General features: G+C 41.6%; 1 protein-coding gene across 6 annotated transcripts in view; it reads left to right on the top strand.

The window, feature by feature from the left end:
* Window positions 1-538: 538 nt before the first annotated feature.
* Window positions 539-27,304, top strand: part of pleca (plectin a) — a 94,532-nt gene continuing 67,766 nt past the window's right edge. For 4 of the 6 annotated variants that reach the window (XM_069176254.1, XM_069176255.1, XM_069176256.1 and 1 more), the window contains exons 1-2: window positions 539-854; window positions 4,132-4,345. In XM_069176254.1, the coding sequence (XP_069032355.1) occupies window positions 4,135-4,345 (211 nt within the window). In that variant the 5' untranslated portion in view covers window positions 539-854; window positions 4,132-4,134. Of the gene's footprint in view, window positions 855-4,131; window positions 4,346-11,594; window positions 11,894-26,965; window positions 27,286-27,304 lie in introns of those variants that run through there. The other 2 variants (XM_069176263.1, XM_069176267.1) reach the window with 2 other exon arrangements.

Consider the following 27,304-nt stretch of genomic DNA (forward strand, 5'->3'; position numbering starts at 1 on the left):
TTATCTTTTTGTCTCCAGTTAACCACAACAAATCTGACATACTATTTAAAACTTTGACCTCAAGCTTCCATTTTAATCCAGATCCTTTTTCATTTGATAACAGTATAAAATAAAGCATACCATCACAGCAGATTTCATTTGATCACAGTATAAAATAAAGTATACTATCACATCAGATCATGTGTTTCCTCCTGCTAGACAGTTGCTGAGATGTGCATTGGCACTGCCTCTCTTGTAACAGTATCATAAAGGTGTGAAATTCAGGGCTTAAAGGTAAAATTCCCAGTCTGACTTGTATAGTCCATTAATTTAGACATATATTTCCTTCACCTAACCTGAACCCACTCGGATATCTTATGGATTATAGTTTCCCTGAGAGGCTCTTCGTGAAATAGCCCGCATAAGCAAGAATAAAACTCGGTCTGAAGGGCGCAACGTGTGACGAAGCGACAGCCTCCGCACGCTGCAATCAAAACTGACATGAGCTCAGTTATTTTTTTTATTTTACATGCGCACCGAGCGCGCAATCAAAACCTCTCATCTCCATCCCGGTGAGTGCCTGCAACTTCGCCCGTGCCGTTGTAGCTACTAAGCAGGAAGGGGAGGCATGCAGGCTGCAGGCTGAAGGGCGCAGATTCCTCCTCTCGGTTCGCCCCGCATGCAGCCCGGATCAGTTCAGGTCTGAGCGGCCGCTGCATCCCACACGCAGACTGCAGGACGCAGGCGCGACTCCCGCTGCGGATGAGGATGATGGCTCTCTAAGTTTGAGGAGGTCTAACTGGGACGAATCCACCGGCGGTACCGTTGTTGTTTTCCACGGAACCGCGGCGACAGGCATCCTGGATATTTTTGGCGTGAGTAAAGCAGGAATACAGACTTATTTATGATTCATGTTTTTGCCGCATCGTTGACGCTGTTAATCACATGATTTAGTGCCATTTTAAAACCTATTAGAAATATTCTGACATTTTTTTTTTAATTTTTTTAATTTTTTTTTTTTTAACTGTGACAAGAGCGATGATGTTTGCACCCTAACCTGCCCGACAGCAGGTGCACCTATCAGGTATGTCCTCACTGCCGATCAAGTCGAGGAGCCTGATTTCAGGTGTGGCGATGCAGTGCAGCTCGAGCCTGAATAGCTCAAGTTTTCTGTTGAGGATTAAGGACTCGACAGCTTTGTCTGTAAATGATAATCAACAGATCCACTCCTGATGAAGTCCATCAGTTGTTGGAGCAGTCAAGGCGGATAGAGAGGAGTCTCCGTCAGCTGTCAGTGGGATTCAGCCTCTGTCAGTCTTTTCATACCAGCACACACCGCTTAACTTTCTTCCATTTTCTTCCAAGTCCCTGGAGTTTCAGGAGCATGCTCCCTAGGGCTCCTCGGGGTTGCCTGGTAACTAACGGATCACCCTTGATGCTTTGAGCCTGCTTGGATGAAGGCCACAGAAGAAAGTTCACAGGGAATAGTAATAGGTTGGAGGCAGGAGAGCAGAAGTGATGTGTGCAGTGAAGATATGAATTATGTGTACGCATTATCTCGAGATGCTTTTAGCGCCTTACTGTCAGGGCATGGCACTACTGAAGAGGTGATCTGCAGTACAGTAATAATTAACTCGGAGAGATTCACTCATGACCGGATTCCGTTGGATTCGTAGCTTTGAGCGGTGCCTCGAGGTCACACTGAGGTCACTCCCCTCTCTGCTGTGTGTGCAGGCTGTTTTAGAAGCGCTATGAATTTTTAACACGAGTCCCTGTAACCTTTTAAACAACCAAGCCTGCATTTTCCTGAACGCTATCTTTCATTGTAAATGAAAGACAGCATCCTAGAGTCCCAGCTGAGCCCAAAAATCTGTGTTAGCTGACTGGTACTGTTTTTTTTCCTCCACTTAGATCAGTCAATGAAGTGCTACAGGAAAGTATAATATGCATGTAAGTGCTCTACTTCCAATGTCTTATAGAGATATGACATGATGAGCTGATCTTAAACTGGTAAAACACACGTTTTCCTGAAAAGAAAATGTCTTGGGTTGAGTCATAATGTGTCACTGTAACAACTGTCATGTGCAGATGTTCAGTTTCACACTTCCTTTAATCCTGAAGTAACCTTTTGCTAAGCTGACTCCATGCAGTAAATGTGCTCTGAGTTGATCTCTCTTTATTAAAAAAAAAAGGTTTAATTGTTTAGGAGATGAAATAGGCAGTGTTGCAGCGCTGCAGTCATAATAACTTACAGTAGCCAGAAATAAGATTTAGCTCGATCATAACCTGAATGTGACCCGTTGTCTGAAACCCTGTCGATGTTACTCCTGAGGCTCTGGTCCTGTCTGGTCCTGTCCAATCGGAGAGGCCGTGGCGGCGCAGCCAGCGCCCCTGTGGGGAGAGCATCCTGCACTGGATGGTGACTCAGCTGAAATGAAGCTGGGTAGCGTGGTGACGTTGTACAGTGCCCGAGCAGCACCTGCCCCACTCCTCACAGCAGCTCTCTGTGAACAAGTCAGGCCTCCAGCATTTTGGTGAAAAACACTCCTACTTCAAACAGAAAGCCTGAGCACAGAACTGCAGCACTGAGCTTTTGTCCTTGGTCTAAATATAGATGCTCCAAAATAGGGGTGGGCAATAATTCAATACCGTGATCTCTGAAGTTTTGCATCCAATCGTTCATCTTTGGATTTAAAAAAAAAAAAAAAAAAAAAAAAAAAAAATTTCATAGGCTATGCCAATAATTAAGAGTGGGCTGCAGTAACCCATCAATTGGATTGCGTTGTCATTTTGCCAAATTGACATTGTAAAAAATATTCTTACTGATTACATCATTTGTATTTTAACTATATTGTCCAGTCCTGCTTCAAAATATGATTTGAATCACTGTCTGACATCAAGTAAAACCTCCTCGAACTGTACAATTAAGCTCATGATTCATTTTTTTTTTATTTTTTTTTTAGACCTTTTCCACCTCTAAATATAAATTGACAGGCTAAAGTGTCTTAAAGGAAAAATTAAGGGTTGTATTCTCTTATCAGAGCAAGATGTTTTCATTCACAACAGCAGATTTTCTATGGAAGGAGACAGTGTGCCTGTCGCTTTAAGAGCGCGTTGCATTATGGGTCGTCCGCCGCTTAATATTAAGCTCGCAATTGCAAGCTTACAGTTGACAGCTGACCAAAGTTTTCTGGTCCAGTTGAAGTAGTTCCAGCATCTTTATCCGAGAAATGGACTTTACAGAGTTGTTTTTCAGGCGCTTAAGAAATAATGTGTCACAGAAAATCATGCTAGTAGAAGGTAAGAACTCAAGCAAATAAAATCAATTAGCTATCTAATTGATTTTTTTTATTTATATACCCTCTGTATTGGTCAGCTGTAGTTGTGACAATACTTTAAGTTGAAAATATTAAATGTAAATATTGTCCAAAATATTCCTTGTTTCATTCAAAGTTTGCTTTCAAAATTTAAATCAGTAGGGGGTTACCAATAATACTATCAATTAAAAGTGATAGTTTATATTATAGAGCTTAGTTCTTTAATATTATAATTGAACACTGTATTTAAAAAAAAAGGAAACTAAAGACCTCTTTCTTTAATTAGTCTTTTAATTTGAAATGTTTATAGCGTTTTAATTAAGTTGTTATCCCTTGTGTGTGTGTGTGTGTGTTATATAAATGATTTTTTTTAACACTCTTGTTTTACTGAAGTAACTTTAAGTCCTGTGCTTTTATTTTTTTGATTTATGTTTATTTTTTGCTTCTATTTTTGTGTGCTGTTTTAATTTGAAGCACTTTGGGCTCCATGTTTGTATGGGAGGTGCTACGTAAATAAAGCTGATTGGGACGAGTTCTCCCACCATCGTTTACAGGACTCAAACCACGTCTCATGAAATGGCCAAAAGGTTTGATTCCTGTAAACAATGAACAGACAGTTTCTCATCTCATCTGCTCATTTGGATAATGTGCTAAGCAGGAAAAGTACCATTTCCGCTGAAGTAAAACTGAATTATTTCAAGGTTTAGGTGCCGTACCACTTCCGGCGAATATTTGGGGATGCCACGGCACAGCGACCAATCCATACGAGACTACAGAAATAATAAAGATTCTCCCTGTTATGATTTGTCTTCATGCTCTTACCATGTCCATCCAGACCATGGAGGAGGTGAAGGACAGGCCCAAGAGGAGGCCTATGGTCCGGGCTGCGTCGGAGGAGAGCGCCAGTGACTTAAGTTCAATAAGCTGGTCTCCGTCCCCCGGAGACACGCTGCCCTGGAACCTGCCCAAGCACCACCGCATCAAGCGCTCCAAGTCAGCCTCTGGAGATGTTCTGGACCCGGCAGAGAGAGCCGTCATCCGCATTGCAGGTAAGATGCTCGCAGGGAGGTAGAAGAGTCTGCGGGGGGGGGGGGGGGGGGAAGAGATATTTATGTGTTGAAAGACTGTTCCAGCCACTCGTTATCTTTATCTTCCTGCGTAGTGGATATTTAGTGTAACACTGGCTGTTAATGCTGCAGCTCATGTAGCGTTTCATGAGGGAGCTCTCCTCTCAACTGTTGATCATGTTGAGCATCGAGAAAGGAAATACTTATGTCTGAGCACCAGGCCCTACTGCAGCAGTGGTCTGTTTTCTGATGCTGTTGACTGTTGCTTTACTTCACTGAGTCTTGATTACATTCTGTATTTGTGTATTTTACAGCGAATTATTTTCTGATGGTGGATGTCTGTTTTCTGTGGTTGTTGTTTGGCATTGCAATGCTTTCATGCTGTTGACATGGGTCATGGTGAATATTATTTTATATGCCGTTTTTGGGTTTACCTACGTTTGTTTAGTTTAGAGATGTAAACATGACTGTTGGCTTTAGCATGGCCCATTCATTTAATCATTTCCCCGTAAGCCTGGTCACACACAAAGTTCATAGTTTTTCCACGTACCTTGTATTCAGCTAAGCATTAGAGAAAAACCTGCTCAAAATCTGATTTTCCAAATTAACTTGACAGTATATTTCTTATGATGGTTTGAGGCGCTTAAAAAACATAAAAAAAAAAACAACAAAAAAAGACAAATGCAATGATCCACTGTTACAATTTGCATATATACTGTAAACTATACCTCAGAGTCTCTCGTAGCTACATTGTGTAATACGAGAGAAATAGTGCCATCTCTTATCTCCTGGGGGGTTTCAAGCTGCTTTCAGTCTCTTTATCCACCAGAGAGCTTCTCCAGGTCCTTTACTATGAACTATCTGAACACAGTGAGGCAGGGATTAGATGAAGCAAATCGCTGCCTCAGCACTTCCTGTGGCGGGCATTGAGTTTAGATTGTCTCTTCAGACCACAAACAGCAACACGACCTCATCCCTCCCCCCCCACCGGTCGTTTCTGATATTGATTTGGTGGGGTGGGGTACTGCAGCGTGACTGGATGGATTGTACTCTACACACACACACACACACACACACACACACACACACACACACACACACACACACACCAGCATGACGGTATGATTTCCAGCACTTATGCAGAGTTTATGGAGGAGCTACAGTTCAGGGACAAACTGGGTGATTTATTTCTGGAAAAAGTATTGACTGTAATGTCAGTAAATGTGAGCAGAATACAAAGGATCCGATGAAATATATGGGTGACTGTACCAGTGTTGGCTCGCTGCCATAACGGCCCTAGCCCCACTCATTAGCCTCGTGAGGACACGTCCACGGCCGGAGCCGGAGCCGGAGCTTTATCTCCCGACAACATGATCGTTGGTTATCAAGCTGCAGACAGTTTGAGAGGCAGGCTGTCGGCTAACACTAAATAAGAAGACTGCATCAAGGTTTTTGTAGCTTTCTGACATCCAAGCTTATCGATCAGATAACTGCAACTCATGACAGTAGCTCTACTGACATCAGTACAGAGTGAGAGTGATAACACAACGTGCTTGTAAAAATAAACTTGAAGGATACACAGTTCAACAGAACTACATGGAGCGTGAATTGTCCTCATGCCACATGTTGTCACAGCCATGGCTATGACAGATTTTCCAGTGTTTCTTTCAAATGACTAAAATGTCATTGCTGCCCCACCCCCCCACCACCACCCCCATAAAACACAGGAAGTGCACTACATGTTATGTAACTCCTCAGGAAATTTCCCTCTATTTTCATTTTGCTGGTGTTTTTCACATCTGCATCTGAAACATAATGTACCTGAAATTTATAGTACTTCAAGGCCTACTTTTTTTTTTCTTTTTTTTTTAACCTGCTAATGACATCATCACTCTGGTGCCCCTGTACAGCTTCTAATCTGTCTTGTTTGGCAAAGTGCTGGTTTATATTGGGTGGCTTTGACCCGGGTCTGTTTGTGGTTAGTCCAAACGAACTCAATATCCTGTTTCTCAGTGAGAGATACCTGAAGAGTGTTTAGCTTCACCAAAGCCAGAACAAGACAAGGCTTTAAGGCAGAAAGAAAAGGGAGCAGAAAAAGGCTTTTCCCTTTTGGTGAAAGTACTCCTGTTTTCTCATTGTCGTAACTAGATTAATATTTTTCTTTCTTTTGAAGTAAATATTCTCTCTTACTCTGTTCCTTCCATTATGTAACCTTATCCCAAGTTAATATTCAATATTTAATTCTCTGCTAAAGAGAAACATCTATAATCTTAAAATATCAAGCTTCCTACTGGTTTGTTCTGTTCTGAAGAAACACAGATTTGAGGAAACGTCATAGTTGTGCTCCTAACGGATGCACATAAATTATTCAGCGCTGCTTTCAGCATGGGATTTTGTTTTGTCCGAATAGTGAATTGTAGATCCATTATTGATTTTTATATTTACCGTCTTCACCGTTGCCTGCATCAGCACTGTTAAGGATATTTTTGGGACCCTGAGATACTCCTGTGCATCTGACAGGGATAAAAGCAAGCTTTCTCTGTCTTTCATACATGGTGTCCAGCTTCATGTACATGCTGTTAATGTTGGGGATCAGGCTCGTGCCCATAACCCCGCCGGGCACATGTGTAGTATACACGCTGGTCACTAGAGGACAGTATCCAGAGATGAAATGTGGCGTGTCTGCATCTTTCTGATCCACTGATCCTTCTAACACTTTGTTTTCATTCACCAACCCTTCATTCAACGCCATACTGGGGATGTTTATCGGAGACCTGCAGAATGAAATGTGTACTCGGTAGTAGCATGTTGAGCGCAGTTGGTAAACGAAACAAGATTCAGCCTCAGGAAAAAGCAAAACGGAAAAGGATGTGTCTTGTTGGGGTCATTGGCCGAACCAGGTTGTAAATATCACTTTTCCCCAAATTTAATTAATGCTTCACAATGAAAGCAATACATCACTTTGTCATCTGACATAGTTTCACAAGGTTATGTTAAATTGGTCAGTAAGTTTATTTAAATAATTCGTGGCGAGGCATATTTTTCCTTTTTGTGAAGGCAATGAATTCTAACTTGTTGTATTTTATTTACCACTTTGTTCTCTGCTTCATGTGTGCTTCACTTGTAACTTAGATATTTGCTACATGACGTACTAAATTAATCTAAACATTATTACACATTATCTGTGTGCCTTTAATGAACTCTCACTGCATTTTTATTTATTTATTAAACTATTGGACTATTATTGATTGGACACTGTTGTGCTTTTGTTTTTTTTAGCTATTCTTTTCCATCCATCCATGTGTCCATCCTTCCATCCATTAGCTAAACCTGCTTGTCCTTTTGGAGGGTCACGGGGGGGCTAGAGATGATCTCAGCTCACTTTGTTTTGTGTATTGTTTTGTACTGTAGTTTGACTAGATTTTATTTTAATTGATTTCTTTTAATATTATCATAAGTGCTGTAAAAATCTGCCTTGTTGTGAAGGCAGCATAAGCCAAGAGGAAACTCCTCGTGGATTTTGTGAATGTAGAGGCTTAACAGATTAAAAATAGTCCGTCAGTCATTCACCACAGTCACGACCACACTGGAACAGTGATGCTTGCCTGTCTGGTAGGAAAAATTATGTGCTTACAGTAATGTGTAACTCTGGACCACATTATCCAGACACTAACTACGTTCCAGCCTCTTTTTAGCATTCAGACCACCAACCTGTAAGCAAGTAACCAGGCAAGCTCTTACAAACACAAATCAGTCAATACACAAACAAATCAGTCAATGAACAGTGAGGAGGAGGTTGTATCCTTCCTTAGATGTTTTGTGGTTTTCTTTTATTTCAGCAGAGAACATAAATTAGTGGTGCAGCCGGGGCGGAGAGGCTTTAGTTTGGTGATGTGTGGGAGGGCCGCTTGGCACCGCAGTGTGTCACCGGAGCCAAAGCTAGACAAGCAAACAGAGAGACAAAAGTGAAGAATTCTCTCCGTGAGACACCATCCGGTGGCCGGTGACGAGAAAACAGTGGGATGTTTTTTGTTTTTTTTATACCCGTACTGTGGGCCAGGCGGAGAGGGCACAGTTCAACTATCATGCCTGTATACTATCAACATAAAAGAGCCATATTATTCTGTACAGTCGGAAGAAATCTAACTGTATGACTGTTCTTTTTATCCTATAAATATTTTTAGGCTACGCTGGGATTGATGTGGTGACCTATTGTCAAACAGTCTTTGTACAGTGACAATGTTTTCCTTGATTTTCTGTTGAAACGGTTTGACTTTCTTTTTTTTTTCCTGCTGTTTACTCCAACAAGTCGCCACTTTTACTTTTCTGGAGCCTGACAATGATTATTCTGATTAGTTTAGGTCAATATAAAAAGTAATATTTGGGTTACATGATTAAAATGTATAAGTTTTGGTCTACATGCTGTATATTTCTGCATAATTGGTACACAATAAACTGAATCAGTTGTCTAAATGGTGCTTTGCAATCAGACTGCCTCCTCTGCTGGATCACAACTGTTATTTATTTGCAGGTTAAATGTCTGAACAAACAGATGTTAGTCCACAAATAGTTTCTGTCCTGTTGTTGATTTGAGTTTCTAATTCAAACCTCAGCTTTAACGCTGTCTCTGCTGGAACGGATTGCAGTTCAACACAACACCATCTTCGTCAGAAAGTTTCTGGAACTCATAACTCACCGCTGGAGACGCACACTGTACTTGGGTGGGTGGCTCCAAGTTGCAAAGCTGTATTGATTATTCAAGAAACTCAAGAGTGTAGAAAGATTTCTGACATTCCTGATGTGAAGGATTTATTACGATACATTTTGCAGCTTCAGGTTGATGAAACTCTCCTAATTCTCCTGATGGCTGAAAAAACACAAACTCCCAGCTGTATGAGAAAGTGATCACACACACACACACACACACACACACACACACACACACACACACACACATACACACGTGTGCTCAGGCTGCCAGTTTATCTGCCATATTCTGTTGCTGCCATATTCTGTTGCTTCCAGACACTGACAATGTGGCACATTACTATTCTAGCTGTCCTAAAGTTATTGCCCAATAAAAGTTTATAAATAACACAATTATTAGTGGTATTTTGATACTGTACCCCAGCTGTTTAGCTCGTACAGATGCACACAAGTAATGAGACACTCACAGTCTAATCCATTTTATATTGCACCATTGCATGAACTAGTTGAACTTTTCACCGAGTCAGTTTCTGTTGGCGTGTGGTCATTTTGAGATTTTTATAGTATTCACACACCCACTGTACTTGCTTCCAAATAGGATTACATTTTTACATGCAAAACTCGGATGCAGCTGGCAACCTAATAACCACATTATGAACTTCTGAATTTTATGAAGGTGTGAGAACTTCAGAACCCATATATTTTGCATGCTGGTTCCCTGTAATGGTTACTGGGACACTTTAAATGGTTGCACCCAGTTTTAGTTTCACATTTGTCAAATTTGAAGCACGTTACTTTGTGGGTCGTGCACATCTAACAGAGCCTACTTTTTTTTTTTATAGGTGGTGGAACTTTTGAGCACAGTGTAACGTGCATGCATTTCATGCAAAGAATTAGATCTGATGTAAAAAAAAAAAAAGAAAGGCCTATACATAAACACAACCCTGAACATATCAAAGGTTAAAACGGTGAAATTGTATTGTTGTATGAAAAATATATGTTGAACTTGATGCCAACAATGCATCTCCACAGCATTCTGTAAACGTTTGGGAACTGAGGACACCAGTTGCTGGAGTTTTGAAAGTGAAATGTTGTCCGTTCTTCCCTGATGGGTGACAGTTCTGGACTTTTTTTTGGAAAACATAGTTGTATAATATCCACTAATAGTCATTTAAAAGGCAGCAATAACAAAAGGAAGCCTTGGGATGTTAACCTTGTAGTGCTTCAAATATCAACACGTGTGCCAGACCACATGATAATTTATGTTACTGTTGATAATTTGATAATCTCATTGTAAAATCTCCAAAGAATCGCTCCAAAGAACAATCAGCTTTTAGTAACACTGGAACGTTTTCTACAAAGAGCTTATTGGAAAGAACCGCTCATTGACTGATTAACAGTGAATTTCCTCTGAACTTTTCCAGTTTTCCTCTCGGACACAAGTTCTCAGTGCTTCGTCCAAGCACTACTTCCTTCGAGGAAGGTCCAAGTGGAGCCACAGTTTTTCTTGGCATCTCGACTGACTATTGTCGCTGCTTCATCTGCGAGGGTCTGCGACTAATTTGAATGTAGCAGTAGATCTGTGTGCTGTGGTCTTGGCACTGTACTAAACTGCAGGGCCTAAGAAATGAACTACTTGGATGTATCTTGCACTCATTTGTTGTCACTTGATGAGAACATCGCCTCAATGTAAATGTGAAAGGCTCAGTTTCACTTTTCCACAACTGAATCGGAGCAGAGAACTGAAGGGGACGGATCCTGGCAGGACGTCTTAACTTGCGTATATGTTGGCAAAACAAGCGCGTGATCCGGGCTACATATATTACACAGCAGATTTAAGTTCAGTCAAGTTCTTGTTTTCTATCTATCTATCAAATGAAGTTTCACAAACACTTCCGAACTGTCAACCCTGTGTCGTGTTGCATAAATAAAAACTATACAGAGCGTAAAAGTATTCTGTGAAGCATCATTTTGGTTTATTTTGCCTGAGGGTGTATTCTTTTTAGAAAAGGTCACATGAGTCACATGAAACATTTAAAAGTCCCCTTTAAAAGTTGTAGCTGTAGTCTGCTTGGCTTTGTTTTGCTTTGTGTTATTCAGCACTGATCCAGTGTTCTGTCCTGAAGAGGTGTGGTTCTCTTAAAACTTAACAATCTGCCCTCCATTTAGTTTTGGGAATATGATGTGACTTTGAGGAGAACTGTGTAAATATTCTGGGATTTATTATTTATTTTTTTTTAAAGCTGTGAGTACTGTAGAATCCACTTGCCCCACTTTCTCCAGCAGCGGGAACTCAAATAACCCCACACAGCTCCGTCATTTGTTTTTTCATCGAGGTAGCCATGTGTGTCTCTCTCTGGGGTGGAGCTGGTCTGAACCGTGTGTGTGTTTGTGTGATTTGCAGTCCTGCCTGAACTGGTATCTATCTTTGTGGTGTGTGTTGGCCTCTGTGCCTTTAAGAGGAGGGTCTGATATGTGTGTGTGTGTGTGAGAGGGTATTTCTCAAGCAGAGGAGGGGAGTGGTGGTGGTCTGGAATGAAATGTACAGCTTTAGAGGGAACACTGTGCCTGAGTGTGGGTGAGGAAAAAAGGTGGGGACAGACAGATAGGTGGACAGATAGCCAGGAGGGCTTTTTGTGAAGCTCTTGAGGGGACAGAGATTCAAACTGCCAGTGGAAAGTTTAAAGGGAAAGTTTGAAGAGAGGAAAAGTGCCCTAACCCTGACTCAGTACCAGGCCATGTCCATGTATGACCCAGGTCAGCGGCTGCCAGAGGAGCAAGACTATGTTCAAGCCTATGAGACCGTCAGAGAGAAATACAAAGGTAACAATGCCCCCCCCTCCTCCCCTCTTCTCTTCTATAGTAGTTTTAAATGACTGTCAAATGATGTTGAGAGCATGTTTAAATGGGAGGTGGGCGTGCTGAATGAGAGCATGCCTCAGTGAGTATAGTATGTTGAAACCTGTTTGACTTACTACCCTTAATTGGTTCCATACTGATTTGCACGGTTGTACTATGTTTCAAAGGGGTGTCTCTGTGAACCGTAGAACCAGGAAGTATAACATTTCACCCGGAGAAATGACACGGACATTTGTCTTGACGCTTTTGCTCAGTTTTACTGGAGACATATCGTAACGTTATAGCTAGGAAACCGGTCTCCGTGGTGATTTGGTTGTGTCATGCAGGTTGAGTGATAGAAAACCTCTGTATGAATAAAACAAAGAGGAGTCCTGCCTGGTTATGTCCCTCACTTGTGTCCTGGCTTGCAGCCTCCGTCGCATACAAGGGAATCACTGGGCAGTGCGGGCACAGGGAGGTGTGACATTTGGCCTTGGTTGATTGGCACAGGTCCAACAGTTGCAACATGAATGATAAGAGCTGCCAGCCAACAGGCAGCCACATCAGAAGGAAAGTCACCTGGATATATCTGGGTAAATGCTGACATGGTCGTGTTTATTTCGGCGTCCGAGCGATTGGCGGTCTGGACAACTTCAAGATGTTCAAGCACCTCATTTGCTTACTTAATTCATGAGTCTGACTTTGATCAATGAAAAATGACCTCATGACTTCTGTGCAGCAAGAAGCAGCATGTTCAGATATGTTTTTATGTTCTACTGGTTTATCAATATACAAAATATATTAATGTGAAATTTGACCACAGAAACCTTGATTGAACCGCTAAAATGTAATCATTCTGTTAACTGAAATAATGCTGAAGTTGTTTAAAAGAAGCCAGAGCACATTTAATCAAATAACTTCCAAAACCGATTTCTGTTTATATTCAGTGTCTCTCCCCATAAAAGCCTTTATCATATCAAGAGTCTACGGATTACAATATTTTGAGAATTTTAACACCACCAATATTTCCATCAAGGTTTATTAGCCATCATTAATTTCAGCATATCATTAGCATTCTTCCTCCCTGCATGTGGAGAAGCCTTTGCCTGACATATCGCACCTTCCAGTTGATCATGAATGTGAAGAATTTATTTAAACTGAACAGGTTCATTGTTGCTCCATACTGCCACTAGTGATCAAACACTTCTGAGGATACCTTTTAACTAAAATATTTGGCATGAACGTCATGTATTTTCTGGATGAAGCATGTCCGATGTGAAGATTTTCTTCTTTTCTTAGTGTTATCTCATCGCTAATTGAACATTTTGGATGATCAGTCAGACAAACAAGTAACTTGAAGCATCATCTTTGGCCTTTAGAAAATGTAACGACTGTTGTTTTAATATGAACTAGAATTTTACAAAGCAAAAATAAAACTAACTGATTTTAAAAACAAAATAATCATCATGTTGCTCAGTAAGGAATATAATTAGTGTCCATGTGTTCCCGGTAATTTACTGACCTTAATTACCTGCGAGACTGCAAAGAACAAACTTTAGAAATAAGCAAACTTTCCTTAATGCTGGTGTGGAATTAAAAGCACACGCATGTTGGATGTAAGTCTGCATGTCACACTTATTTTTTTGAAGAATATTATATTTATGCGAAGGTCATGCAAACGTGTTTGCACAGTAAAGCGTGGTTGGTTTGAAACGCAGACTAAGTTGCCTCTAACATCAAAATCGGTTTAACGTCTGATTTAAAAAATGTTTTTTTAAATGGACGGAGAACATTCAGCAGGTATCATATTAACCAGCTCTTGACAAGTTGACGCTGCGCCTCTGGCTCAACATATCAGCGAAGGCAGGTGAATTACATTAACATTGCTGTGCGGGTCGTACCCTGTAGTATCTGTAACCGTATCGGTATAAAGAAAGGCATCGTTGCTGAGAAACGGAACGGAAGTTCGGGCTAGTCTTTGGTAAAATTAGAAATATAAAGAGAACATGTAACTGTTGGGCACAATGTCCAACCTTCTTCCAGCAGACTATCAGTGAGTCTTGGTCTTCATATGCTGGGAACAGATTTGTTCCATCCAGTCACATCAGTCTTGTAATTTTCTTCCCATGTGGTTGCCTAATGTGAATGTCGCTGTGGGCAGCGTTCCCGCTGTGTTGCTCTGGCACCAGTCTGGTGCTCCACGCCCCTCTCATAACCTCCAGTCCCTCTGCCAAGATCTCACTTCCTGTTACTCCTTTTCTTTTTGTTGGTTTTTGACTTGATGCTGTTTGTTTGAGATAATTGTACATCCAGAATAAATGGAAAGTCTGGACGCATATCTGCTTTGAAAAGACAAAGCGGAGTACAAAGAAGGTGAAAATACTTGTTCCCATCAACTTGTGGTTTGAGCTGATCTGGTTTTTGAGCAGAAAGTGGGGGGTTTATTGTTTTGGGATTTGTCAGGAAAATTATTATTATTGGTAATTTAATGGAAAATGTACGACCAACACTGCGTTATTGGTCTTTATTTGAGCAATAGCCTACGTTACAATGTGTCATAGCTTTGTTATCCTTATCATCATTATTCTTTCATGATTGTTGTGTGAAATATTTATATATATATTTTTTTTTTGTGGAGCAAATATTTATTTTGTTTGAATAAATTTGCCTTCAGTCCTTAACGTGAAAAATCTTCTGAAACATTACAGACGAAGGACTAATTGTCTTTAGTTAAAAAAAAAATTTAAAAAAAATCCCCAAGAGATCTTTGCTAAGCAGTAAACTGTAAGGACATGCTGAACAGCTGTCTGACACAATCTGCAAGAGAGTCAGTTAGCGTTAGGTGAAGGATCGCTCTGCTTGCAGCCTTCAAATGGACAAACAGGTGGGGAAAACATAACGTGCTTAATATGGCCCCACTCTGCCAGCTACAATTCAGCTCTCCCAACTAATCAATTACCAAGTTAAATATTTGAGGTGGCCGACCCATAAATTAGCGAAACGAAATGACAAAAATCGTCCAAAACATTGCCCCTCCCAAATAAACCCTCTCCGTCGATGGACTTAGTCGATCAGTGATTGCTGATATATTCATCTGGTGGCTCAACCCTAAATTGAGTTTCTTCTATTTTTAGCCATAGTGTTGACACCAGTTCAAAATTCACAGCACCCGTGAGAGATATCAGATCCTTCATGTACAACTAGCATTTATTATTGGCCGGTTGGACCGTTATTCTTCTTTGGTAGGTTCTGTATTCATTGTGTCCCATATCACAGTTGTTATTCCTGTACCGGCTGTCTTCTGAGGCCACATTTGCATAGGTTAATTGCGGCAGGTTTCCTATGGGGATAATAAATTGTGGCTGAGTGAGAGAATAGTAACAGAACAGATCTATTAATGTAAAACATGCAGCTCTGCTTTAAATACTCACTGCAAATAAATCCCTGGAGTTTGCTCTGTCAGCCTCCAAGTTATTTTAGTTGAAAGTTACACTAAAATGACTTCTGACATTTAACTCGACAATGATATTTCCTAGGAAGGTTGCAGTCACGTATACAAGTTGCATTTTTACTTGTGTTGAATATTTCCTCATGGGAACAAAAGATGAGTCCATTACAGATGTTTGGCTGCAGTGTTGGAAGTTCTTGGGGAAAATTGGAAATACTGAGGCAGAAACATCGCGGGATGGAACGAGCTCTGTAATGAGAACAGCCTGAACTTACTACACACTACAGTGACCTCAACCTTGTTCGGTGATCTAAGCCTCAGGTATTCATTCTTTTGAGGTTAGTTGATGGTTATTCTGCCAAATGTCCAAGAAATGCTGTTTTTCCAGTCCCTGCAACCTACTGGGCAAAGAATTGGGGTTCATTTGGAAACTTTTGGAGCACCAAAACCACCACTTTAATTACATTAAAAAAACAAAACAAAAACAAAAACGCTTGATTTCAGCGTCATCGCTCTGAGCCACCACCAATCTCCAGATTTTAATAGAAAACCATTTTACACTTTTTTTTTTCTTCCCTTCGCTCATTTTAGCTTGTAGGTAAACTGTGACGGGTCTCAGAAGACAGTCGTCTTTATTTGTACTAATCTCATCTTTGTGTTCGCTCTGTAAAGTGAAGGTCTGTGATTTAAATCATGCCTCGAGGGGGGATTTTAAATGTATTCAGTGTCCCACTCCCTCTTCTTAAACAACCTTAAATAAGCCAGCACACGGGGATTCTTCAGCGACAAGAGAATTCTGGTGTGTGAGTGTGAGAATACCGGCAGAGTTCAGTTCAGCTCTAAAAGGGTTGCGATAAGTTTGTCTTGTGAATCACTGTTGAGCTGGAGCACCTGCAGAGAAACCCTCCTCTCCTCTCCTCTCCTCTCCTCTCCTCTCCTCTCCTCTCCTCTCCTCTCCTCTCCTCCCTCCTCCTCTCCTCTCAGATCGGTTTCATGTAACATGACCTCAAATTCTAAAATGGTAATCCTCCTGAAGTTGCGCACACGCACAATCACACCTACACACAGATGCCAAGAAATGTAATGAGACCGACCCACAGGTTGTGTAAATGAAAAATAATAATGGGGTATAGCTGATTTACACGCACGGCACTGGCTGTTTTGTTAAATAATTTTTGGTCTGTGAAATACAATATTTTCCCTTCGCAGAATGGTGACTAATTATCAATAACCTCCAAACCAAATATACTTTTTTTGGCTGCCGTTCAACTTGTTACAATTTGCTAATTCACATTTGAGTTTTAAAACATCCCTGGTGAAGCAGGAGGAGTTTGGGTGTGCTTTTTGGGAGTTGTAGCAAAATCTTGCTCTCATCTGTTGAAACTAATTTTAGTTTGTTATCACCGAATTAAGTGTTATAAAAGTGTTAAAAGTGCCTTTTAGCTTAGTTTTTTTTACAACCAAGCATCCATTCTGTGAAAATAGTTATTGTCTTGTTGACCAAAGCGGTGTCACCTACTAAATAATAATTTATGTTGTTTCTTTTGAAATAATGTTGTTAGTTCTTCAGTCACCTGGGAACATCATCTGATTGGTGCCAACATGCAGAACGGGGAACAGCACATTTCTGAGAGATCATCCAAACTTCATGGCAGTTTAAAACCAAACAGACAAATAATTCAGGCCGGTTTTTGGAAGTAGCTGTGGAAAGTGTTGATTTGTGATATTAAGCAGCAGTTCGTCTTTCATTCAACGCCTCCTCTGTTGCTCTTCCCTGCAGTTTGAAGACACGCTGCGTGCATTGTGGGTCCAGTGAAAACTTTCAGTCATTGATTATGATTTTGTTTGCGTGCATGAACAGCGTGTTATTATAAAAGCAGAGCTGCTTCCCTGAGGGTGCGTCTGTCAAGATTGTCTTGACTGTCAGCTCGAAACCTTGAAGATAATAACTAATAAAAAAGCTTTGTTTTAACAAGACATCAACAGGAGTTGAGTTGTTTTGAATTTACAGATAAACAAGAAAATTCTTGAATCGGAAACATGAAATTACTGAAATTCGTTCTGTACGTGTGAAACGCCGGACAAAAGACAAATGATTGCAGTTTAGGTCACGGATGTATTTCCCGAGGGCCTCTCGGTACGATGACCTCCACTGACGGAGGACACACTCATTTATTATCTCCACACATGTTCACACCTTCCCTCCGTCCCACAGCGCTGTGCCCACAGGACGGCTCGGTGTACAGTAGATTACAGACGACTCAGAAGCTGCAGTTGGCTTCTCACCTGTCTGCTACATCACACGAGTTTGTAAGGTGACCTGGTCAGTCTCTGTTTGTTCACATGTGCAGCTCAAACATGTTGTGCTCTGGATACTATAAATGATGTGTGCGTGTGCGTGTGTGTGTACATGCAGTGTGTAACAAGACGAACTGTATCAGGGCTGGCTGGTAAAAACAGTGTCTCCACAAATGTAGCTTCCAAGTAAACAAGGAAAACATCCTTGTTTTCCAGTTATGAGTTAGTTTCACTATCAACCTTTTGATTGATTTTTAATTTTTTTTTTAAATAACATATAATTTAAGTATAAAAGGGCAAACACTATTTTTCAGAACTCAGAGTCTACATCTTCAAACTTCTGATTTTGTGTGACCAACCAACCAATCAACCAACCAACCAACCAACCAACCAACCGAGCGAGTCAGATGAAGAGTTTAAGTCCATCCATGTCGCAAACAGTAAATGTTTGTAACCTGTCAACTAACCGTAATGGAGCAGTAAGCGATAACACCATTTTGGCTAACTTCCTGGTAGCTGCGAGCATTCGCCTCCTCATGTCACTGTGTCACCACCACATAAACACTCGGGGGTCAACACAGCTAATATCAGCTAAACTAATCATTAGCTACCAAGGTACAATCCACCTCCAATTATAACGCTGCAGATTCGTAAAGCACAATTTCTGTATGCGATATTATTTGATTTGAATTGCAGTAATCTAACTGCAAGTCCGGACGCAAGCTGTGCTATTATTCAAAATTGAAAGCTAATATGCTGGAAAACAACCTTAAATCAAACCCGAGCTTCAGCAACAACCATAAAACAAGTTCTTATGCCTGAAAACTGTACAGAGCTTTGAAATCTTAGAGCATCCAATGACCCTGTCGGCTGATTTTTCTTTTATTTTACCGAGTTTCAAACCTTTCTGTCCTGCAGTGAGACAAGTTGGCCAGCTCGGTCTCCATTAGTCATGCCACTTTATCTGGCACGAATAGATCAGTTCACATTCTTTCACTGAGTCCAAATGACTTTGATGACAAATAACATGAAGATCTATTTGGTTTTCTTTTGTCTCTGGTTTCTTCTATGAAACGATTCCAAGTCTACAGAGAAACGCAAATCCCAACCATGAACCACGGCGAGGTGAACTCAGCCTGGCAACGTGTGCTGGTGAGACCGGAGAGGACGGAGTGGAGCGGCTGTAATTGAGATGGGATTTGTGTTGGAGCGCAGGATTAGTGTTTTCCCAAACTCGGGGAGTCAATAACAGCTGACGTTACTTATGTAACCACACTGCAAAATATTCACTGTCTCAAGTTAATTTAATATCAAACCGATTCAGAAAGGTACGATTTGCATAAAAGTTGTTTTTGGTGTGTTCTGAAATTAGAAATGAGAGGAAATGCACTTTTCATCATGCTGTTCATCAAAGTAAATTACATTGGATACTTCGGATGGGTCATTTAGTTTTGAGTAATCCTTTAATCATAAAAATTCAAATATTTTACTGCACTTATCGCCTTCTCTTGAAAGTATATTTTCCCGTGTTTTTTTCCAGCCTGAAGGTGGCAGTAATGCACCTGAAAGCTGTTAGTCAACCGCGATTCAGCAACAAAGGAAGAACACAATACTACCAGAGTCAAATAATATTTAAACAGTTCTGAGTGAATATCAAATAGTATTTATGCATGAAATGCCCATCCATAGTGAAAATACTATTAAAACCATCACAACCTTCTGTGTGAAACTCCACTGCAAAAAATTATGTTTAAAAAAAACAAAAAAAGGTGCAAACTCTGCTAAGTAAAGCTAGCGTACCAAAAATCTACCAAACCTATTCATAGTCATTTGAGGGCAAAGCACCGAGCAGATGGTTCATCCACAGATCAACAATCAATGTTATGTTGTCATCAGATGAAGTAAGTTTTATGTTGAGCTAATGGCAGCACTCATCTACAACATGATGGCCCGGGACAGGCCACATGTACCTTAACAACTATAGATAAAAAATGTCAATGTGCCTCTTCATTCTTTCAACTTTTTTTCCTGATCATATATACCCTGTAACTTTTGTCATAATTTCTGACATGCAAATGATGATGTGTATTCAATTGACTTCATAAACTGATAACAAAACACAGAACTAATAACTGTGTTTTCCTTCTCTTACTGCACATCTGCAGTTTTACAGTTACTCTTTGTCAAAAGAGAAAAAGAATCAATGAGGTTTTTAACAATTAACCTCAGGTGATTTAACGGTATGACGTCAGGGTTTACGTTCCCACGGTGTTCAGAGGTGCAGGTGTCATACCTGTCATGTTCGGCAGGGTGTTGACTGGCTGATAGCAGTGACACTATGATGAAGGAGGTATTTCTAATGTGTCTGAGAGGGTGATGTCACCAGCAGAAAAATCTGTCTGGTCGCAGGGAGATTCCAGTCTCCAGGATACACTCCAATACAAACCGTCACTTTATCCCTCCTGAGTGCTCCGCACAGTCGAGCCATAAAAACAAATTGTGAGTGCATACAAAAATAGACCAAAATGTAAATCCAAATTATGTGCTGTGATATATATATATTTTTTGCAGTCATGGCACACTACGCCATGGAGTTTCAGGAATTTTCTTTCACATCTGTGTTTTTGAGTTTGTCTTCTGTTGACTGTTCATCCCTCAGTCTAACCTGTGCGTGAGGCTGCTCGGAGATCCCAGCCTCGCGCTGGTTTCTGGGATGTGGAACAATGGTACTAACACCCTGGTTGTGGCACGCCACAGTAAGCCAGACTAATGCCAGGAATGTCGGTAGTGAGCCGAGTGGCATGTCCTCTATTTTGTAGCAGGGTCCCTGCGTTTGAGAAGCGCTGCTGCCTTTTCCACCCGTCCACGCCCTACTCTGCTGCCCCGCTCACTTTCTTTGTAACACTCGTGTGGACCTGAGCGGTGGTATATGTAGCGGGGATGCAACAATAACCACATTTACATTGATTTTTGCCTCACCTTTTCTCTCATCTCATTTACAAAGCTAAAACAGAATGAGCTCATCCAGTAGGTAATCACAAATAATAGCCATTAATACAATGTTTTTATAATCTTAACACTTAATCACCTTCAAGTAGGATATTTCAAATTTTAATTAAGTGCAATTCTAGTTTTGAACCTGCTTATGTTTTTAATCGCATATGAGCTGAGAAAAATCGAACATTTTAGGGTACATGAAACATTTGCAGACTCTATTAGATACATCGAAATGACATAGTGGTCACAGTAAAATCAAGACAAACATGTTGACAAAAATTCAAAGATTTCCAGGCACCAGCTATGTTGAGACCAGTTCAGCACAATGAACTAGTTACAAATGGTGTTCATTCATCTCTTTCAAAGGTCATCAGTGACCCCGTTCACACAAAATGGATTTGTTGTTCAGTGTTAATAAACTGTTCTTCCGGGTGGCCCGAGAATAGCCTCTAGTGGATTTCTGTCAGTGCTGCACAAAAGGAAAAAGACACGCTGAATGTGTCCCTTTCAGAGTTGTGGATACGACGGATAGCGGGCCTCAGAATTTCTTTTTTCATCATGACACGTTCTGTGAATTGCTCCTGTGTTGGTGTCTTCCTGCCAAGTGCTCTTTTTTTCTTCTGTTTTAAAGTGCCACTGAGGAGGTGTACACACAGTCCTGTCTTTCTATCTTTCTGGGGACACTCATTGACATAATGTACAACTCGGTACCTGACCCTAACCTCAACCAAATTCTTTACCCTAACCCTAAAACTAAGTCTTAACCGTCAAACTTGGGTTCCAGCATTTTGGTCCCCATTAAGTTGTCAGTCCCCGCATCATGAGTAGGCTCCTGCTGTTTTGATATGAAAGACAGAGGGCTATGTAATGTTATCTCTATCTGGACAGACAGTTTTCAAAATATTGTGAAGTAGAATGCATTACATTTTGTGACAATCCCTCTTTCCCACTTTTGAAACTTGTCAGGATTATACATCTCCTGACCGAGCTTTGCAAACCCCTTATTGTGTAGCCAGATTTGGCCAAAGAGTGCAAACCACGAATTTAGAGGCTTTTCAACTTTATATTATGATATTTAGAAAAAGACAAATCAAAATGAAGTATATGTATAAATTTATGTTTGATATTTTGTAGTTTGAATGAAAAGTGGTCATGATATAAGAAGCATTATTGCAACCCCCCCACCCCCCGTCTATGTTGCGTATCTTGTGTGATATACATAGGGATCAATTTCAACAGGTCATGTAAGGGATGAGAGGGGGAGAGGGAGTGGCATTAATAAAGATATTATTTTTAGCTGCTGACAGTTGACTTCCTGGCTGGTTTTCGTGTTTGTATATGTGTGCAGATGAGCTGCAACAACTACACATTGAGCTTAATGACCCTGATGGATCTACACAGCAAGGGGGATGTGGGGATGTATCGCCTCCTCCACATGCCCAACCCTTAATTCAGAAGGTACTGGTCCCGCTCCAGCTTTTAATGGCTGAACTCCATGGTGGGAAGAACCGCATCCCAGAGAGGGGTGTAGGGGTGTATCAGGTCCTCCAGCTCTGATTAAGTGGGTCATGAGACCTTGGCTGTGTCTCAGACAGCGTAGTACTAAACAGCTGCATGGAAACAGAAACGTCACTCAAACTGGCGAAGGAGTCCGATGGCTTCATATGTCACACAATGACATTTAGCTCGGAAACTTAGTTCTCTCTGAAGTGCTTGAAATGTATTAGGAACAATGGTATTCTCTGTATGGTACTTTGGATAAAATGGTATTTTTCGAATCACCTCCACTAAGAAGGTCGCAAATAGGAAGTAGCAAATAAGGACAAAGTTAACAGTTAAACACAAAAACAACACAATATATTTGGAGATGTCTGAGTTTCCTCACAGTTTCTTTCTAAATATTAGCACCAGCGTACGTCTGTGAATTCTTGAGGTGTTATGTAAATTTGGGTTTTGCACAGTGACCCATTTCCACACATTTTCGAGTATTAAGTACGTGGATGTGTTCACAAATGCTTATTACTGGAAGTAGACCGTTCAAGGTGTGATCCTCTAACTGTGTATACTTTCATATTCTCATTAGATTGAATTGACGTTATGGAGCCTTAATGTGGAAAAAATGTGGCCTGGATATTACAGACTCAAATTCACCTCATCAATATTTGGGTCTGGCTACGCTCCATTGGCGTTCGTTTCCAGTTGTTGAATCCTATTGGGTGGTGTTTACGGATTCATTTTGAAACTATTTGAGCAGCCTTTAACCAATACCATGAAAGGAAATTCATGTGTTGTAGAAAGCTAATGCTTCAGGTGTGGCCTGTCAGTTGGTGTGTAATGTAGGTTCAGACCACTGTCTATTTAAGCAGTGAAAATCAGTCAGGATTTGCACCACTGTAATTCAATGCAGGGCACCTTCCACAGGTGCAAGTCTGATGTGTAAGAAATTACAGGCGAGGTTAAAAAAACCCAATAATGAATAAACTAGAGAAGGCTTTGATGGAACAAGCGTCATGTAAACAGCTCGTTTTCATTCAATAAACAGCTGCTTTATTGCCCCCACTTCAGTTTGTAGTAAATCTCTCCTGCTTTCTGTACAGTTCAGCTGCGCTTGGCAGAAATCACGCAGGAGATGTTTTTTTTTTTTTTTTTCTGGTAACAAAAAAAATAAAAGAGCCGGCAGAGATCTTGAGGTGTTGGAACTGTTAGAGTAGAAGGAAAAAAAAAAAAATCCAAAACCAACGAACCTGCTGTGATGTGACGGTAACGCCTGGGAGTCGGATACAAACACAGGAACGTGACACTGAGAGCTGCATTCAGTATTTCTACTGCTCATTTAGAGGACGTCAGCAGAATCCTTCAGCGGGGACCATTTTTATTCATACTGCAAAGAGAATGTGGTCATATCCGTCCCAGACCACCTCTGAATGGGATCATATCCGTCCCAGACATCCACCTCTCAATGGGATCATATCCGTCCCAGACGTCCACCTCTGAATGGGATCATATCCGTCCCAGACCACCTCCGAATGGGATCGTATCCGTCCCAGACGTCCAACTCTGAATGGGATCGTATCCATCCCAGACCACCTCTGAATGGGATCGTATCCGTCCCAGACGTCCACCTCTGAATGGGATCGTATCCGTCCCAGACGTCCACCTCTGAATGGGATCATATCCGTCCCAGACCACCTCTGAATGGGATCGTATCCGTCCCAGACGTCCACCTCTGAAGGGGATCATATCCGTCCCAGACCACCTCTGAATGGGATCGTATCCGTCCCAGATGTCCACCTCTGAATGGGATCGTATCCGTCCCAGACCACCTCTGAATGGGATTGTATCCATCCCAGACGTCCACCTCTGAATGGGATCGTATCCGTCCCAGACGTCCACCTCTGAATGGGATCGTATCCGTCCCAGACCACCTCTGAATGGGATTGTATCCATCCCAGACGTCCACCTCTGAATGGGATCATATCCGTCCCAGACCACCTCTGAATGGGATTGTATCCATCCCAGACCACCTCTGAATGGGATCGTATCCATCCCAGACGTCCACCTTTGAATGGGATCGTATCCGTCCCAGACGTCCACCTCTGAATGGGATCATATCCATCCCAGACCACCTCTGAATGGGATCTGAGCACATCGGATCTCAGACCTGTACTTTTGGCTGACCACATATGATTTGATGGTAATGCCAAACATGAACAGCCTCTTTGTCAGTTTCAACCAGCAACTACTTCTTGTTTATCTCCTTCCTACTGCTGTAGCTGGATCTGTCATCTACCATCAGCCTGGCAAGCATCCGTTGTTCGGTGTATTGACTAGAAAAGTGCTCATTACAGCCTCGCTAAATAATTTCTTGCCTGTACCACGAGGTTGTAGCGTAAGCCGTGGCTAGAATGTGCCAACATTATGCTGCTGTTTGTTATGCAGGTGTTCGGCAACGGTGTAGTGGCTTGCTTTTGTTTTCACACACTCGACTTACTCATTAGGACACGAGGACAAGGTGAAGGATGGGTGTGAAACGCTGCAAGGTCGCAGACAGCAGCGCTGTGTTGGAATAGAAAACAGGTTTTTGGGAACCGCGTGGCTCTTGTGTAAAGTTGGGAAAACACCCACAGAAGCTTCTTAGTTGTTTTCTCCATGGATCGGCTATCATCACTGCTCATGTCTCAATGGCTCCCCATGATTTGCTGCAGGAATTTAAAAAACGATTCTCATTTATTGCCTGTCGTTTAGCGCAATGCATGTTTTATGTTTTTCATTTACCTCCATAGAGACTGCTCTGTTTTGTTTCAGGACATTTCTAAATTATGTAATGATGATTTACTGCCTGTGCTTGCTTTGCAAGCAATGTGGAATATTTCTGCTATTTATGTTTTTTTTTTAATAAAACGCAGATGACAAAGCTATGCAGCTTGGACGAGTGCAACGTTTCAGACAGACAGCAGTGAGAACACTCCTCATTGAATTGTAGTAGTTGCTCTTTAAAAGCTTTACGCTTAAGTAGTCTGGCCATTGAACACTTCATTTAGAAAGAAAGGAAACCCCTCAGCAAGACGTGGCATTGACTCTGAAACTGGAGCTAGCGTGTATCTGTGGCCCTGACGGGACCACCTGAACATCAGCTACTTAATCAGACCACATGATACTGATAGAAGCAGCAGCAATAATCGAACTTCGATGCAGGACGGAGACCTACACACAAACCGGTCAAATACAAACCAAACAGCACGCATGCATGTGTAGAAGCATCCGAGTCGACACTGAACTGAAAGGTCACCCTTAAATCTGTCACTTCATCACCCTGGACACAAAGGACTGATTTCACTTTTCCCGTTAAACGTAAGCCTATTACCAAAACAACGTCTTCGCTGACTCGCCATATTGTGAGGTGGATCTGTGCTTCTCCAAAAGGCTCAGAGATTCAGACAGGGTTCTTTATAATGTTTCAGTGATTAATGGGTTTCACCTGAAGTTGAGCCGTATTTACTCAAAATCTTTACCCACCACGTGTCATCCTGTTTTGACACATCGGTCGTGCTTTTGGTTTTCATGCTGTTAAAACTATGAATTAAAAAAAAAAATGCAGGGGAAAAATTTACTCTGAAATTATGTAAGTGTGTCATGAGAAGAATATTTGGAGCTGACGAACAGATACAAGTTATTCTTCGCAGTTTTAGATATTCACAAATCCTACATCCAGCGGCCGTGTGTTCTGCTGGTCAGAGTCTGAGCTCCTCTGTCAGTCTATTCATATTTAAGCAATGTGGCATTTTTGGTGCTGCTGACTTCAGGCGCGAGACAGCGGTGCCAGTCGGTCACTGGAGGCTTGAGGAGACTGCTGAGTCAAAGTCAGCATAACCTTGCTGTCATCTTCTAAAATAATACTGTCAAGAATGTAATGCAAACCCTCCCGACCTCTTGTTTATTCTCTATAGTTACATAAAAGTCAAAGTATTGGATTCTTCTCTAAATATCGGGTTTGGGTATAGAAGTGGATTGTAGATATCGCCATCGTCATCATTGCTTCACCTGTAACTTGCTGGAGGTGAAGTCACAACTCGGTCCTGACAGTATGGGCTTGTTTTGTTTTTAGCTCTAATTTGTGATTTCAGCCATTTATAGAATGTTTTTTACAGATTGTAATTTTAGTTTTTATTGATATCATGTTAAAAAATATGGTCTTGCATAGTGCAATTTTGTTTAGACTCCAGACTTTAGTTTCCTAAAAAGTGCTGCGTCATCCAAACCCCCTCTAAAGGTCCAAGGTTCCCTCTGCAGTACTTTTCCTGAAAAATAGAGGGACTCTTCTATTCCAGTCAGAGAGCACTTAAGGGGGTGGGGGGATAATGCTGTGTCACAGATACCATTCTCCTGACAGTGATGAAATACACCACCCAGTGACTATTGATCAGGTTCATTTTAATGTGAAAAAACATCGTAGTTTTTTCCTCCCCCAAATGACAAAAATGTAAGTAAATGTTTTATTTTACCCCCCCCGGACTTCTCTTAAAGTAATATTTTAACAGGGATTATAAACCTTTATTAAAGACAGCATGTGCATCTCTTTCAGAAGTATATTGCCGATCACGCACCACCTCTCAGTCAAAACATTTCACACACTGCATCGGCTGCTTGAGACCATCCATACGCAACGTTGTGATGTGGCGGCGGAGCGTGACCGCGACTGAGGCACCTCCCCGTGAAGCACCACAGGGATGAGACGGGACGACATCAGGGAGGGGTCGGAGGTGGGAAAGAGGGAGGTGTGCTCCCATCTTCCACGTTCTCCTCTGCGGACAGGGGATTGTGTGCGAGCGGGACGCGGTAGAGAGAGAAAGGGAGTGAACAAAACCACGGTGCTGCCAACTCACTGTGGCAGCAGCAGTGCAGAGAGAGAGGGAGAGGGCGAGAGAGAGAGAGAGAGAGAGAGGGGATAGAAAGAGCCTGCCGTGAGCTACAGAGACGTTTCCATCCTCCAGCGTGGTGTTTCGGTTGCTGAGCTGACCTTGCAGCGCTCAGACTCGACTGTTTGGAGCCTCGGGCGGTCGCGAGCGGGGAGCCTGCGAGCCTGTGAGCATGGATTCTGCGAGGTCCATCCAGCATGAGATCAGCTCTCTCAAAGGTACTCCTCTTGACTTTTT

Source organism: Embiotoca jacksoni, unplaced genomic scaffold (genome assembly GCF_022577435.1).
Source record: "Embiotoca jacksoni isolate LCO1_2020_lvr unplaced genomic scaffold, fEmbJac1.0.p SCAF_7, whole genome shotgun sequence".
NCBI classification, from domain to species: Eukaryota; Metazoa; Chordata; class Actinopteri; family Embiotocidae; genus Embiotoca; species Embiotoca jacksoni.